This window comes from Lithobates pipiens, unplaced genomic scaffold (genome assembly GCF_037356315.1).
Source record: "Lithobates pipiens isolate NorthernLeopardFrog02 unplaced genomic scaffold, aLitPip1_a1.2 Scaffold_8, whole genome shotgun sequence".
In the NCBI taxonomy this organism is placed as follows: domain Eukaryota; kingdom Metazoa; phylum Chordata; class Amphibia; order Anura; family Ranidae; genus Lithobates; species Lithobates pipiens.
The window spans coordinates 267,225,276-267,241,799 of NW_027507903.1; the positions used below are offsets into that span (position 1 = coordinate 267,225,276).

At 42.2% G+C, this 16,524-nt stretch overlaps 1 protein-coding gene across 3 annotated transcripts in view; it reads right to left on the minus strand.

Annotated features, from left to right (window-relative positions):
- The window catches only part of METTL25 (methyltransferase like 25), a 403,498-nt gene that overhangs the window by 132,334 nt on the left and 254,640 nt on the right, over window positions 1-16,524 (minus strand). For all 3 annotated transcript variants that reach the window (XM_077471886.1, XM_077471887.1, XM_077471885.1), the window contains exons 8-10: window positions 10,233-10,262; window positions 3,429-3,502; window positions 798-839 (exon numbers count right to left, since the gene is read on the minus strand). In XM_077471886.1, the coding sequence (XP_077328012.1) occupies window positions 798-839; window positions 3,429-3,502; window positions 10,233-10,262 (146 nt within the window). The remainder of the gene's footprint in view (window positions 1-797; window positions 840-3,428; window positions 3,503-10,232; window positions 10,263-16,524) is intronic.

Here is a 16,524-nt window from a genome sequence, read left to right on the forward strand (position 1 = left end):
AATAAAGACATGAGTCCGTCCAGTTCAAACTGTGTGGGCGTGTGCTTAAGTATTATGCCCCCTACTATTTCCCAAATCCCTGAACATTGTGCTCAATAAGATGTCCATCTAAGGATTTTTTGAAATTAGCTACATTAACCGCTGCAACCACTGATTGTGGAAGGCAGTGCCACATACTGCTTTAACAGTAAAAAAAAAAACTTGCACAGTTAAAAGGTTGAATCTTTTCTTCTCCAACATCACTGAATGGCCACATATGGCATCTAAATGCATAAAAAATGCATTACAGGAAAAAAAAAAATCCAGGAAACGTTGAAAAAAAGAAGAGGGAAAAACATAAAAAAATGGAGTAGATCGTAGCAAAACACTTAAAAAAAAAAACGAGCATGCAGAAAAGCATCTGAACAGCATTTCTATGGTATGAAATGGCCCTTAGTCCACAGAGCATACCGTAGTTAAATGATAATGGGAAAAAGGCTACTGTTGTTTGAAAAGGTGATGCAAGAGTGATGACCCCTTAGTAATACAACTAAGAGCAGAAAGGCAACTATGAATCATTGGTTCCCATAGCACTATTTTATAGCGGCTGCTTTGTGGGCTGATATGACTTTTGTTATGCCATTGACTAAGCAGTGGTCAGTTGTTACTTTTGCCCTAGAAACGTGTTTAATACTACTTCAAAAGTTATTGTCTCCCCCCACTCAATTCATTAAAAAAAACACTTTATAAGAAACTAAGTAAAAAAAAAGCATTTCTAATTTTAACAATATAAGAATATTCTTTTTTCAACATCTTACATTTGAAGGACATTCTTGTTCTGTGGATCTATCGAATAGGACCTTAAAGGAAAACATTTTTTAGAAAATTTGATACATTTTGTTTACACTGAAAGAGAACTTGCAAAGCAAACAAGTTTAAGGGCCGGTTCACACTGCGGGCGATGCGAGGCGACACGACTTGCCTCGCCGCGATCTGACAAGTCGCCCCCGTTCTGTACAATGGAACCGTTCTGAGAGGAGCGACTCGAGTCGCTCCGACTCAGAAAAAAGGTTCCTGTACTACTTTTGGGCGACCTCGGGGCGACTTGCATTGACTTCTATACAGAAGTCATTTGCAAATCGCCACTGAGGTCGCGGCAGGTCGCGGCGAGGCAAGTCGGTGTCGCCTCGCATCGCCCGCAGTGTGAACCGGCCCTAAATGTATTTATTTAATAATGTGATTATCAAAAAATAAATAAAAAATACCTTGGCTAATGCCTACATACATATATTTTATGTTAATAAGACTAAGAACAGCTGAAGCTGCACCCTCACCACTGCAAACATACAGACAACAAAAACGATCTAGAAAATATAACAAAAAAAACAATCCTTTAAAAACAAAGAATAAAAGCACTGCAGGGTACTTTGTATATTCTTTTGCATGCTGCAATATGTTTAACATACAAAGACCTTGATCAGCAAAAATCACTTTTAAAGTATAACAAGTATTATCCAGAAAAAAAAAAAAGACTAAAATTCTGGAACTTTCCTTTCATCTTCTGTGTAACCTAATGATCTGCCCCAGCCTGTTACTAACATACATTAGGTGAATCCATCTTTAAGGTGGAATGTGTAAGTTTGGGATTATGCACTTCTAAAGTTACTGATGTGGCGTATACAGGAATAGACACTGATGTCAATTCAGAAAAAAAAGTAAATGCACAGCAGCAGAAGTGCCCAAAGCATAGGGTACATGATACTTATTTTTTTCAATCATCTGCCCTAAAAATGACATCATTCTTATGATGGATGGGAGCCACTATCAGGCACAGATAAGTCTGCATCAAAATCTGCAATATGTTTTTTTTTCTGTGTTCAAGTCTCATATGTAATGCTTCAGTCCAGGAAATGTAAACTCAGACTAAAGCTGTATCTAAAAATAATATTTTTGACTTTCTGCTATAAAACATATTCAAATAACAAAAAAAAAATCAAATTTCTTTTATATTTTTTAATACTAGTAATGACGGCGATCAGTGACTTATAGTGGGCCTGTGATAGTGCGACAGACTAACTGACACTTTGTGGGAACTGACTAACAGCCAATGACATCTCCTGACACTAACACAGTGATCAGTGATAATAATATATACTGTCACTGAAAGTAATGGGTGGCCTCACATAAATAAGTAAGAATTATAAAGTGTCAATATGCACCCTCATCCCAATTAGATAAACTGAGAATTTAATCGAGATCTCTGGTCCCTAACTGGAGGGAAGAGGGTGGCAGTAGGGACATTTTTGTAGGTAAATTTATTGGTCCCTAATTCTGTACATATTTACTTATTTCCTTTATTAAATGACCGTGCGCGGCTACCGTCCTAGCATCCTGGTGCTCAGTGCGCGTAGTATTCCTTGCGCACGCACTGTTCGAGTCACTGGCCCTGCTGACGTCATGCACCGGCGACACAGCACGGAGGTCACGGCAGGGTTGAGGGGCATAAAATGGCGGTTCACCGCTATCCCGGTATGCCGACCGGATCCTGGGGACACACTTGGTCGCTAAATGATCGGTGAGTGAGTGAAATATTTGGACATCTGGTACCCTCTATTTTATTTATAGATGATCTTTGTACATTCATATACTCATAAATAAATTGATGTGTATTTTTAGATGTAGGTAAGTTCCTGAAGAAGCTGAGAAGCAAAACTAGTTGAAATACCTCACCTTCCCCTATGAAATTGTGATATATACCCGAAGCTGTAATGTTTTTTATTTTTAATAAATTATATTTTTATGGATTATTGGTTCTTCTCACATTGATGTAACAAATGTACGTGCCCCGTAATAGTCCCCTTGCTCACACTTCTCCGATATCTCTGATTGGAGACCAGAGATCTCGATTAAATTCTCAGTTTATACTGTCACTGTATTAATGACAATAGCTGGGAAGGGGTTGGCATCTAGGGGCACTCAAGGGGTTAATTGTGTGCCTAACAATGTGTAATGTGTGTAATATGTGCTGCTTTTTACTACAGATCCATTTGTATGGAAAAGAAACAACGTGATTGTTCCCTCTGTATACAGCCCTATGTTGTTTGTCAACACAGGGCTCTGGGCTGTAATTCGACATAGCTGATCAGCAGGTCTCAGCCATGAATCATTGGCTGGTATCTGCTGATAGACTCCTGATGTGTCAAATCACAGAGGAGTAGGTGGTAGGAGAAGCATGCACACCTGAAACTCGGAAACAGGCAGCGATGCATGGGTACGCTGCTGTGCTTGTAGGAGCTGCTTCATCACAGTATATGTAGGGCGACTGGTCGGCAAGCGGTCAATAAATGCCTACAAATTCTATGTAAAAACTATCCTTACAGCCTTCATAATGTTTCTACACAACTGTATATTTCGTTCTTCAGAACCGGGGTTTATCTCTGTATCCATACCTTTGAGTAATTCCATAGACTTCTTTGCAGATGACCTGAAGCACTGCTCGATAAAACAAGGACTCAGTAGGAAGCTTGTAAAAACAAAGTAAACAGCAAAGTGGGCAACATAATTAATCAAAAATGAACAATACTTAAATGTTCTTTGAACAATTATTTCATATAGAGAGTCACATTTTTTTTTATAACAAATTAGTACTTTTAAGTCTGCTTTTAATTTTTCAGTATACGCAATAATATAAGATGCCCAATGGGTAGGAATGGGGATCCAGAAATTATAAGAACAAGATTTTAATTTTCAGGAAGCCTATCACTCCAAGACAGACATTTACCAACAGGCTGCATATTGGTTTTGGGGCAGCATAGGTGAGCTTACATACAGTGTATGCACTTGGCTGATGTTACAAGACTTGTCAGTCACAGAATGGCAAATCCTATAAGAGGCACGGCTATCTACCTACAAAATCCTATCCTGATTCCAGGGTGAAAAATCTACTCTAAGAAAATTGTTTACGTATTCTGGCTGAAAAGGAAGTCAAACTAGAAACAACCTTACATGGCTTGATAATCCAAAATAGCTCCAAATGAAACTTTCAGACTTTGAGTACATACACCAAAACAACCAGATCATTCTGCATACCAAACATTATCGTCACAGCACCTTAGGTAAAAGCTTTTCTTATTTAGCATATTCATATTTCTACTGGTGAAGAAAACTGATTTTTCATATCTACCAATATTAGATGCTTGTTATATATAAAGCAGGCTTGTTTCGGGTTTTAGTCTTGGTTTCATCGTTCACCACCCTTCTACCACTGTTGCACTGGAATGAATGTTCCATGAAAATAGGCAAATGTACTATAGCTCCTAAAAAATTAACCTCTTCCCAACCAACCACCACAGTTATACTGCGGCAGGTTGGCTCCCCTGCACGAGCCGTCGTAGCTATCCGTTGGCTCGCAGGGTCGGGATAGGAGGCACGCGTGCACCCCCTGCACCGCGGGGTGCAGATGCTCGTGGCCGAGGGTTGTGATGACCGCCGGCCACGAGTGATTGTGACCAGGAGACACAGAATGGGGATGAGTGTGTGTAAACTTTCCTGTTCTATCCTGACAAGAGTGACAGATCGTGTGTTCCTATTAGCTAGGAACCATGATACATCACTTCCTCTAGTCAGTCCCCTCCCCCTTCAGTTAGAATCACCTCCCAGGGAACACAGTTAACCCCTTGATCGCCCCTAGTGTTAACCCCTTCACTGCCAGTGACATTTTTACAGTAATCAATGCATTTTTATATCATTGATCGCAGTATTAACCCTTTGAGGACCAAGGGACGTATCTGTCCCATGTTTTTAATTTCCTGTATCATCTGATTAAGAACTCAAAATACCTTTTCTTTTGGTTTGAGTCAAAATATTCGTTCTTATCAACAAATGGATCTAGCTTTTTGCCAGTTATTTCATGAAATGGCTTAGTTACAGCAACTGAAGTGTACAAACTTACAAAACTGTACGAAAATAAAAAATTGCTTTTTTTTTCAATAAAAAGTAACCTAAATAGTCAGATGTTATTGGATCATAATTCTTCCCCCAAAAATGACACAAGTGTGGAAATGGTTTTATTTATTGTTCAAATATATTCTTAAAGGGAAAAAAATATAATTATTTTATATTGATGACGGTAACCTTATGGTCCTCAAAGGGTTAATGCCAATGGTCCCAAAAAGCTGTCAAAATTGTCCGATGTGTCCGCCATAATGTCACAGTCACGAAAAAAAATTGCAGATAGGCCCTATTACTAGTAAAAAATAATAATAATAAAAATGCTATAAATCTATCCCCTATTTTGTAGACGCTATAACTTTTGCGCAAACCAATCAATATACGCTTATTGTATTGTATTGTTTTTTACCAAAAATATGTAGAAGAATACATATCGACCTAAACTGAGAAAAAATGAGCTTCTTTTTTTTTTAAAAATGGGGATATTTATTATAGCAAAGAGTACAAAATAATGTGTTTTTTGCAAAACTGACGCTTTTTTTGTTTATAGCGCAAAAAATTAAAACCGCAGAGGCGATCAAATACCACCAAAAGAAAGCTCGATTTGTGGGAAAAAAAACAGGATATCAATTTTATTTGAGTGCAACGTCACACGACTGCGCAATTGTCAGTTAAAGTGTTGCAGTGCCGAATCGCAAAAAGTGCTCTGGTCAGGATGGGGGTATATTCTTCCGGGCTGAGGTGGTTAACCAGTTGCCGACCGCCGCACGACGATGTACGTCGATAGCATGGCACGGGCAGGCATATTGGCGTACATGTACGTCCCTTGCCTCCCGCGGGTCGGGGGCCCGATCGGGCCCCCGCCCGGTGCCTGCGGCGGTCGGTATTCGTGCGGGAGCGATCCCGGACGAGGGGACGGCCATTCGTTCATGGTCACCCCCTCGCGATCGCTCCTGACGAATAGGAATCCCCCGTGACATCACTTCCTCTCCTGTAATGTAAACACAGGAGAGGAAGTGATGTATTCTCTCCTCCGTGTCGGTATTTTTCGTTCCGACACGGAGGAGAGCGGATCGGTGAGTTGCACCAACACTCTACACACACAGTAGAACATGCCAGGCACACTCACACCCCCCCTTTACCCCCCGATCACCCCCCCAATTACCCCTGCCCCCCAGTCACAGTGACACCAATGTCATTTTTTTTTTTTTTTTTGCATTGGTGTCATTTGTGACTGTAATAACTGTTAGGGCAGTTAGAGTTAGCCCCCTTTAGTTCTAATGTACCCCCCTAACCCCCCCAATAAAGGTTTAACCCCATGATCACCCCCCGTCGCCAGTGTCACTAAGGCTGGGTTCACATTGCAGCGGTTTATGAGAACGAATGTGATTCGCACCGCACTGCAGTGCAAATCACATCCGATCTCTGTGCGATTCGAGTTCAGCCATTCGCCGCACCCGCCACACCCGCCGCAAATTCGCACGGGACCCTTTTTTTGGCCCGCAGCAGAATCGGATCGCATGGGTGTTCACACCATGCGATCCAAGTTTGCAGATCGCACTGCGATATGCGAACTGATCTGGGGGTGTCAGTAACATTTCACTGACACTCCCAGCAGTTCGCATAGGGCAGTGTGAACTGCCGCCGGGAGGCATGCGATGCGGGAACCCGCCGCGGATTTGCGGCGTTTCCGCATCGCTCCAGTGTGAACCCAGCCTAATAAGCGATCATTTTTCTGATCGCCGTATTAGTGTCACAGGTGACGCTAGTTAGGCAGGTAGGTATTTAGGTTCGCCGCAGCTTTTTATAGCGCCAGGGACCCCCATATACTACCGCATAAAGCCCCCTGATTGCCCCCTAGTTAACCCTTTCACCAGTGATCACCATATAACTGTTACAGGTGACGCTGGTTGGTTAGTTATTTTTTATAGTTTCAGGGCACCCGCCATTTATTACCTAATAAAGGTTTACCCCCTGATCACCCGGCGGGTGTCATTTGTGACTAATAACTGTTAGGGCAGTTAGGGTTAGCCCCCTTTAGTTCTAAGGTACCCCCCTAACCCCCCCAATAAAGGTTTAACCCCGTGATCACCCCCCGTCGCCAGTGTCACTAAGGCTGGGTTCACATTGCAGCGGTTTATGAGAACGGATGTGATTCGCACCGCACTGCAGTGCAAATCACATCCGATCTCTGTGCGATTCGAGTTCAGCCATTCGCCGCACCCGCCACACCCGCCGCACCCGCCGCAAATTCGCACGGGACCCTTTTTTTGGCCCGCAGCAGAATCGGATCGCATGGGTGTTCACACCATGCGATCCGAGTTTGCAGATCGCACTGCGATATGCGAACTGATCTGGGGGTGTCAGTAACATTTCACTGACACTCCCAGCAGTTCGCATAGGGCAGTGTGAACTGCCGCCGGGAGGCATGCGATGCGGGAACCCGCCGCGCATTCGTGGCGTTCCCGCATCGCTCCAGTGTGAACCCAGCCTAATAAGCGATCGTTTTTCTGATCGCTGTATTAGTGTCACAGGTGACGCTAGTTAGGCAGGTAGGTATTTAGGTTCGCCGCAGCTTTTTATAGCGCCAGGGACCCCCATATACTACCGCATAAAGCCCCCTGATTGCCCCCTAGTTAACCCTTTCACCAGTGATCACCATATAACTGTTACAGGTGACGCTGGTTGGTTAGTTATTTTTTTATAGTTTCAGGGCACCCGCCATTTATTACCTAGTCTCACTAGTGTACCCCTAAATTTAGGGGTGTCTACTTTCCAAAATGGGGTCATTTGGGGGGGGTTTGTGCCATCTTGGCATTTTATGGCCTTCAAAACTGTAACGCCCTTAGAAAGCCTGAAGGCGGTGCTTGGTTTTCGGGGCCCCGTACGCGGCTAGGCTCCCAAAAAGTCCCACATATGTGGTATCCCCGTACTCAGGAGAAGCAGCAGAATTTATTTTGGGGTGTCATTTCACATATGCCCATGGCATGCATGAGCAATATATCATTTAGTGACAACTTTGTGAAAAAAAAAAAAAAAAAAAGTTTGTAATTTTCCCGCAACTTGTGGCAAAATATAAAATATTCCATGGACTCAACATGCCTCTCAGCAAATAGCTTGGGGTGTCTACTTTCTAAAATGGGGTCATTTGTGGGGGTTTTGTGCCATCTTGGCATTTTATGGCCTTCAAAACTGTAATAGGTAGTGAGAAGTGAACTCAAAAATTTACGCCCTTAGAAAGCCTGAAGGCGGTGCTTGGTTTTCGGGGCCCCGTACGCGGCTAGGCTCCCAAAAAGTCCCACATATGTGGTATCCCCGTACTCAGGAGAAGCAGCAGAATTTATTTTGGGGTGTCATTTCACATATGCCCATGGCATGCATGAGCAATATATCATTTAGTGACAACTTTGTGAAAAAAAAAAAAAAAAAAAAAAGTTTGTAATTTTCCCGCAACTTGTGGCAAAATATAAAATATTCCATGAACTCAACATGCCTCTCAGCAAATAGCTTGGGGTGTCTACTTTCTAAAATGGGGTCATTTGTGGGGGTTTTGTGCCATCTTGGCATTTTATGGCCTTCAAAACTGTAATAGGTAGTGAGAAGTGAACTCAAAAATTTACGCCCTTAGAAAGCCTGAAGGCGGTGCTTGGTTTTCGGGGCCCCGTACGCGGCTAGGCTCCCAAAAAGTCCCACATATGTGGTATCCCCGTACTCAGGAGAAGCAGCAGAATTTATTTTGGGGTGTTATTTCACATACGCCCATAGCATGTGTGAGCAATATATCATTTAGTGACAACTTTGTGTAAAAAAAAAAAAAAATTTTTTTTTTTGTCATTATTCAATCGCTTGAGGCAAAAAAATAAAATATTCAATGGGCTCAACATGCCTCTTATCAATTTCCTTAGGGGGTCTACTTTCCAAAATGGGGTCATTTGGGGGGGTTTTGTACTGCCCTGCCATTTTAGCACCTCAAGAAATGAGATAGGCAGTCGTAAACTAAAAGCTGCGTAAATTGCAGAAAACGTACCTTAGTTTGTAGATGTGACAACTTTTGCGCAAACCAATAAATATACAATTATTGACTTTTTTTTTACCAAAGACATGTGGCTGAATACATTTTGGCCTAAATGTATGACTAAAATTGAGTTTATTGGATTTTTCTAATAACAAAAAGTAGAAAATATCATTTTTTTTCAAAATTTGCGGTCTTTTTACGTTTATATTGCAAAAAATAAAAATCGCAGAGGCAATCAAATACCATCAAAAGAAAGCTCTATTTGTGGGAAGAAAAGGACGCAAATTTTGTTTGGGTACAACATTGCATGACCGCGCAATTACCAGTTAAAGCAGCGCAGTGCCAAAGTGTAAAAAGACCTCTGGTCATTTACCAGCAAAATGGTCCGGTCTGAAAGTGGTACTGTATGTAAAAAATTTTTTATTTTTTTTATTTATTTGTATTTTTTTTTATAGCTCTGCATAGACTGAGGATAGGTTGGACCCTCTGTCAAGCTATTGTTGCAATCTGTATCTCCAGAGGTTATATTCTCCAAAATATTTGTCCTGAAAACCATCCTTACTAAGAGAGAAGGAAAGAGGAAAGCCTATATTAAAGTGGTCATGAGAGCAAGAGTTGAAAGGAAAACTCATATGGGGCCAAATAGAAATTCCCCCTGACTTTGGGCAGACTGCTTCTTGCTTTGTATTGGGTCTCTAAGACAGGAAGTGAAGGGAGATCTCCCTAGCAGAACACATACAGTAGCCACCAACGCCTCCCCCCCCCCCAAAAAAAAACCAAAAAACCAAGAACAAATATAATTAAATAGACGTCTTAACCATCGTTCATACTCGGCCCAAAATGGAAAAAATAAAAACACAAAAAACTGAAACTGGAAGAGCCAACACCATCACTTAGTGACTGCTATGCAGCCTTTTGTTCTTTTAGCTTAGGCGAAGAGAGTGGTATTCTTCTGCGGGATAAAAAAAGCAGCTGGGTACTGGAATATTTCCCCGTACTGCATTCATGTTAAATATATTCTGTTATGTTTAGATCTTAAAACCTACACATAATAATACATAAATGCTATTAACAGCTCTTTAACATAAACGAAGCTAAGAAATGTCATATCACATAATCAAAGCTGTAAACAACGTACACGCAGAAGGGTTCCCTGGTTTGTATGTCTCTAGCAGTATAATGAGTTAATGTAAGCAGATGGGGAACTGTAAGTTCACATTTAGGTTATGCACTGACTAAAATCAGAAGGAAGACAGATACATGAAATTCAGTAAACAAAACTACTTACCCCTTGGCCGACCGCAACACGATCTAGAGCCTTGAGAAGGAACAAAAAAAGATAAGGTCCATTTGTTTATCATTTTGTCAGACAATGTTATTTATGTACTGGCAGAATGAACAGATTAATTATGTGACATTAAATAAACACAAATGCACTACATGGTGTTAGCACTGCTTGTAAGGTTGTTAATCAGACCTTTTATTGCTTTTTTTTAGTTTATTCTAGGCAGCTGAAGATAGGAAAAAAAACACTTTCACAAAAAATTGGAGTCTTAAGCTAAAATAAAATTCCATTAGACTTGGCTATGTGCCTAACACATCGCAGCAGCCAATGCTACACACTGATTTCATACTAAAAGTAAAACACTTTTTCTGATTTCATCAAATGACATAATCAGGTAACTTGATATGTTCACAAAGGAAATGTTTATTTTATACTATGATTACTGTGCTAATCGAAGTGTGTGAAAACAATTTGGCGTATTTGCATTGCATGGTATACACATAGCACTGGTTTAAGGATTTAGTGCTTCTCTAAAGGAATATAGGTACAGTGGCAGTGCAATACCCTGCCAGGATCTAGAGGTTATAACCAGGCAGGTTGAGGGGCTCCAGAGGGTTTGATTAATGCAGAGGAAGCTTTTCAGTTTCTTCATTGTTTTGTAAAGTCTGTTTTAGGACCTGGAGCCTGGCAATTTCTTAAGCCCCATACACACTCTCAGTTTTTCTGCTGAGTTTTTCCTTCAGATTTACCAAAACCATATAATATGAGGTCAAACCTTAGGAGTTTCAATTTGTATGTAATCAGGCAGGCCCTTCTACTACATGGTTTTGGTAAACCTGAAGGAAAAGAGATGAAATCTCCAATCCTGGGTCCAGGTTTTGCGAACAGCTAGTACACTGATTGCACAGGTGAGTGCAGGGCTTCTTGTAGAGCCTGGACCATAGATATGGGCTCCACCCCAGCAGACAGGAGTTCATTGCCCAGGAGTGAGGAGAGCTCCACCTAGAAGAGAAGTGGGAGCTAGAGCAGCAAGGGGCTGCTGTCTGTATGGACAGAGTTGGTGGGCAAACAGTCTGTAGAAGACAGACAAGGGCCTGGACCAAGGCCAGAACCACAGTGCTGTATGTGTAAGCCAGGAGGCTCAATGTCATTTTGTTTGGCTGGAAGAGCAATGCTGAATACCCCAGTGAGGGAAACTTAAGTTTTGTTTTTGAACTTTCTTTTAATAAAATTGGGCTAGAAAAGCCCTTAAAAAGTGGGTGGTTGAGTCCTTGAAAGCTCCACTGTTTGACGCTAATTCTCACAGTACCCACACACATAAAAATGATCACTGTCAATCTAATGCATCATATCTGGAATGAGGAAAAATCAAGCCTTGGCCAAGAGTCATACAGAAGATGGTTCTTATAAAAGCTATCTTAGGTCTTTAAACACCTGAAGGGTGGCCATACAAAGCCCAGAAACATAGCATATGGCTGTTTTGAGCATTGCTACAAACAGCTGGGCTGTACAGGAAGTGCTTGTAATACTATAAAGATTTAACAGAATGTAAGAAAATCTCTTTGCAACTGATAACCAATTATACAATTTTTCAGGTTAGAAAAAGGAATACCACGTTTAATGTTCACTTTCTGTGAAATGTGTAGATAAGAGCAGCAGTTGTTAGCACCACATGACAAGGACAATAGCATGTGTCACTGCTCACCAGTTATAGTGAGCCTCCCTAAAATGTAATACTATGATTTAAAGAAAACAAGTACTATTTTTTAAGCAGCTATAAAAAAAAATGTACGTTCCTATTACTAAATAGTAATTCTTAGGCCTCGTTCATATGGGCGTATGACAGAATACAGCCGTGTGAGGGCATGTTTGCCTGCATGGGGATGCACACATGTTCTATGCATCTCTGTGCAGGCAGTCCTATTTATGTCAATTGGGAAGCAGTGACTGCATGAACACAGCCACTGCTTCCAATCTGACAGCTATGTGGATGCACTTTCCCAAACACTATTTGCGTTCTGGGCCGTGAATGCACACAAATGTCAAATTGGGAGCAGCGGATGTTTCCATGCAGCCACTGCATCCCAACTGAAATGAATGGTACTGCCTGCATAGGGATGCATGGAACAGCTGTGCATCTCTGTATGGGCAAATATGTTCTTCGCACGGTGTGCGCTGTAGTACACCCGTATGAACGAGGCTTGAGGTACAACTATCAAGAAAATTTACAGAATTCATTATCTCTAGGATTATGTTGTCAGAAAATCCAATCGTGTGTGCGCTCTATCGGACTTTTTCCATCGGATTTTCCGGCGCACAAAGTTTGAGAACAAGATTTAAAATTTTAAGACAACAAAATCCAATTGTTTAAATTCCGATCATGTGAAGACAATTCCGACAGACAAAGTGCCACGCATGCTCGGAATAAACTAAGAGACAAAAGCTATTGGCTACTGACCCGTTTATACTCCCAATGTATGTGTTTGACGTCACTTCGTTCCGAACAATCGGATTTTCCGCCAACTTTGTGCGACCGTGTGTATGCAAGACAAGTTTGGCCCAAAATCCGTCGGAAAAAATCTGACTGATTTTGTAGTCGGAATGTCCGACTGTGTGTATGGGGCATAGGAAGTCTGTTTTAGTAAAACTTGAATTGCTATAGAAGTATGTCCAGGCAAATGTGAAAAACTAACCCCTGCTATAATATCTTGCTAGTTTCACTGTAAATAGGCTGTGTTCTGTTGAGAGTAACAATTGTCTATGTAGACTTTTGGACTACAAACAACATTATCAGCCTTTGCTCAGCCCTGCCACTGCTGGCCTACAGATTTGCCATCAACAGCTTTTTCCTCCTATGTTATAGTGTTGACACCCTTGAGGAAGAGGCCAGTCCCGCCTACTAGGTGGCATCATGCCCACCACTGTTCTTCCACCCTGGTAAACAACAGCACCAGTTGGTGTTCTAAGTGAATGACTACAGTTTGGAAATATTTGTTTCTCTGAAATACATTTCGGACTCATGTTACTTTGAAACACAATATTACTCATCACCTTTTTTCTTTTTGTTTAATGCCATTTTACATCATTTTAAATGTTATATATGAGAACAAACATCTGTTGGTAATTCGTAGACACCAAGAAAGGACAAAATAATTTTGCCTCCAACTTTGCAGAAAATTAACAGTGTTATTTAAAATGTTAACACATTTCATATTTTGAACATTCACAACTGATCAAAGCCTATGTTCATATCTGGATCTGTCTCTGCATTCCACGCCTAAAATGCATTATTAACACAACATATTTCTTTGGCACTACTGCCTGTGAATGTTAGGGGGAAATCAAAATCTAAGTTAATATGTATACAAAGTTTAGCTACAATGCAAATCTATAAACAATGGAACAGATGGATGATAAAACGTGGATGGAGGGACATGATCCGATTTTTATAATGTGTACAACAATTTAATTGTATAATTATTGTACTGTAATGGTAAGGCTATTATAATGATTAACCATAAAAACAGAGCTAGACAAGCTAACAGAGATACTTCTGAAATATTACTAAATATTTTATATGTTACTAATGTCCAATGACCCATAAATTCATTAATAATAATTGATTGCTTCAAGCATTTTTGAAGGATCCTGTGTTACTCTACCCACCTTTTTTTAGTGGCTTAGCCTTCACTGCAGGCTGGCTAGTATTACATTAGGGCACTGTGAAATACACTCCCCCTGGTCTGAAGCCAGGTGCCTTGTATTCTCTGTAAGGTGTCTTGTAATCTTCTACTGTTTACCTTTTCCTTGTTTGCTTGGTAAATGTTAAAAATTATATTATTTAACCACTTCTTGCCCGCCATATAGCAAAATGACATGCGCAAAGTGGTTGTATTATCCTGACTGGACATCATATGTTGTCCAGCAGCATAAGCAGCCAACGCTATTAGACAACCTATTAGTACCACTTATGATTGCCTATCAGTGCCACCTATGAATGCCCATCAGTGCCACCTATGAATGCCCATCAGTGCCACCTATGAATGCCCATCAGTGCCACCTATCAGTGCTGCGTATGAGTGCCCATCAGTATGATCTATCAGTGCCCATCAGTGCTGCATAAGTGCCTCATCATCCGTGCCCATCAGTGCCAATCAGTACTGCCTCATCAGTGCGCATCAGTGCAGCCTCATCAGTGCTCATCGGCGAAGGGAAAAAGATACTGATTTACAAAGTTTTGTAACAGAAACAAAGAAAAACTTTTTTTCCCCCAAATTTGCAGTCTTTTTTTTTTATTTGTAGCACAAAAAATTGTCATTCAAAATGCAACAACGCTGAAAGCTGAAAATTGGACTGGGCAGGAAGGGGGTGAAAGTGCCCTGCATTGAAGTGGTTAAGGAAAAGTAACCCTAATGTGGTCATGTGATGAGAGGGTAAATAAGTAAATTTGAAAAACAACCAGAAAGAGCAAAAGAACCTGCAAAATCAACACTCCAAAAAAAATAAAATACATATAATGCACACCTAAAGAGTTCATTAATAAACTGAATTATTATTAATAATAATAATAATAATAATTGCTTGGAAGTGTTTTTCCTTGATCCGGGATATCATTTATGCCTACCAATGATGTAATATATTTTTTCTCGTGAATTTACTTATTAACTCTTAGGTGTACATTATATTTATTTTTATCTCTTATTTTGGAGTGTTTTTGCAGGATGTTTTGCGCTTTTGTGTTTTTACTTGTGTTTTATGTTGTTATTTCTGCATTTAAATTAATGTGTTCATGTACGCCTCTAAATCATGGATACCAATTTCTGTGATTGGCTCCTTAGGTTTATTTCTTTTTTTCATAAGTGGTGAATTTACAACTTTTTTGTTTTAATCACATGAAGGCTGAAAAAATAGAAAAATAAACAAGGTAGAGTATTGCTTCAAGGTCCATAAAATATTGTAAAATATAGTAATACCCTTAGGCCGCGTACACACGGGCGGACTGTTCGCCCAACCTTGTCCGCTGAACAGTGTTTGGGCGGACAGTCCGCTCGTGTGTGGGCTTTCAGCGGACAGTTTCAGCGGACAGTTGGACGGACAAAGTCTTTCGGAAATTCCGAAAAACTGTCCGCTGAAACTGTGTTTGAGCGAACAGTCCGCCCGTGTGTGGGCTTGTCCGCTGTACTTTCGAAATGAGCGGACTGTTCCCGCTCGGAAAGTCCGCCCATTTCGAGCGCGTGTACAGGTAGGCGGGGCCCGCGAAGGAGACGTCGCGGGCTCCGCCGCCTGGAATGGGCTTAAAGGGGAACGGCAACGCCGAAAAAAATCGGCGTGGGGGTTCCCCCCAAGTCCACACCAGACCCTTGTCCGAGCACGCTACCCGGCCGGCCAGGAAAGGGGGGCGAGCGAGCGCGCCCCCCCTCCTGAGCCGTACCAGGCCGCGTGCCCTCAACATGGGGGGGTGCCTTGGGGAAGGGGGGGCCGCGCGCCCCCCCCCACCCCAAAGCACCTTGTCCCCATGTTGATGAGGACAAGGGCCTCTTCCCGACAACCCTGGCCGTTGGTTGTCGGGGTCTGCGGGCGGGGGGCTTATCGGAATCCGGGAGCCCCCTTTAAGAAGGGGGCCCCCGGATACCGGCCCCCCACCCTATGTGAATGAGTATGGGGTACAATGTACCCCTACCCATTCACCTGTGAACTAAAGTACAATAAAAAACACAACACAGAGAAAAAATATTTTATTGCACAGCTCCGGGGGTCTTCGGGGGTCTTCTCGCCGGACTCCTCCGCTATGTGTGTGTAGCTCTTTTGCTAGCGGAGGAGTCCGGCTTTCTTCCTCCCCGCCGCCGGCCTCTTCTCCCGACTTCGGGGGTCTTGTCCCCCTCTTCGGTTCTTCTGCCGGGCCACCGCGCCTGGTCCGGTGGCCCGGTCTTCTGTCGCCGTCTTCCGTTCTTCTGTCGCCGCCTTCCGTTCTTCTGCCGGGCCACCGCGCCTTGTAGCTCTTTTACAGGCGGTGGCCCGGTCTTCTGTCGCCGCTGTCGTCGCCGCCGCCGCCTTCCGTTCTTGTTCTTCTTCTTGTTCTTCTTCTTCTTCTCCTGGAGATGTTGACTCGACGATCTCTCCGGCCGGAATGCCAGAGCCGCGCTGTGCGGTCACTTATATAGTGACAATGGGGCGGTGTCACATGGTATATGTCACATGGGTTGGTCACATGGTGACCCCGCCCCCTTACGATGTCATAGTCCCCATGTGACATCAACCCATGTGACCAACCCATGTGACATATACCATGTGACAC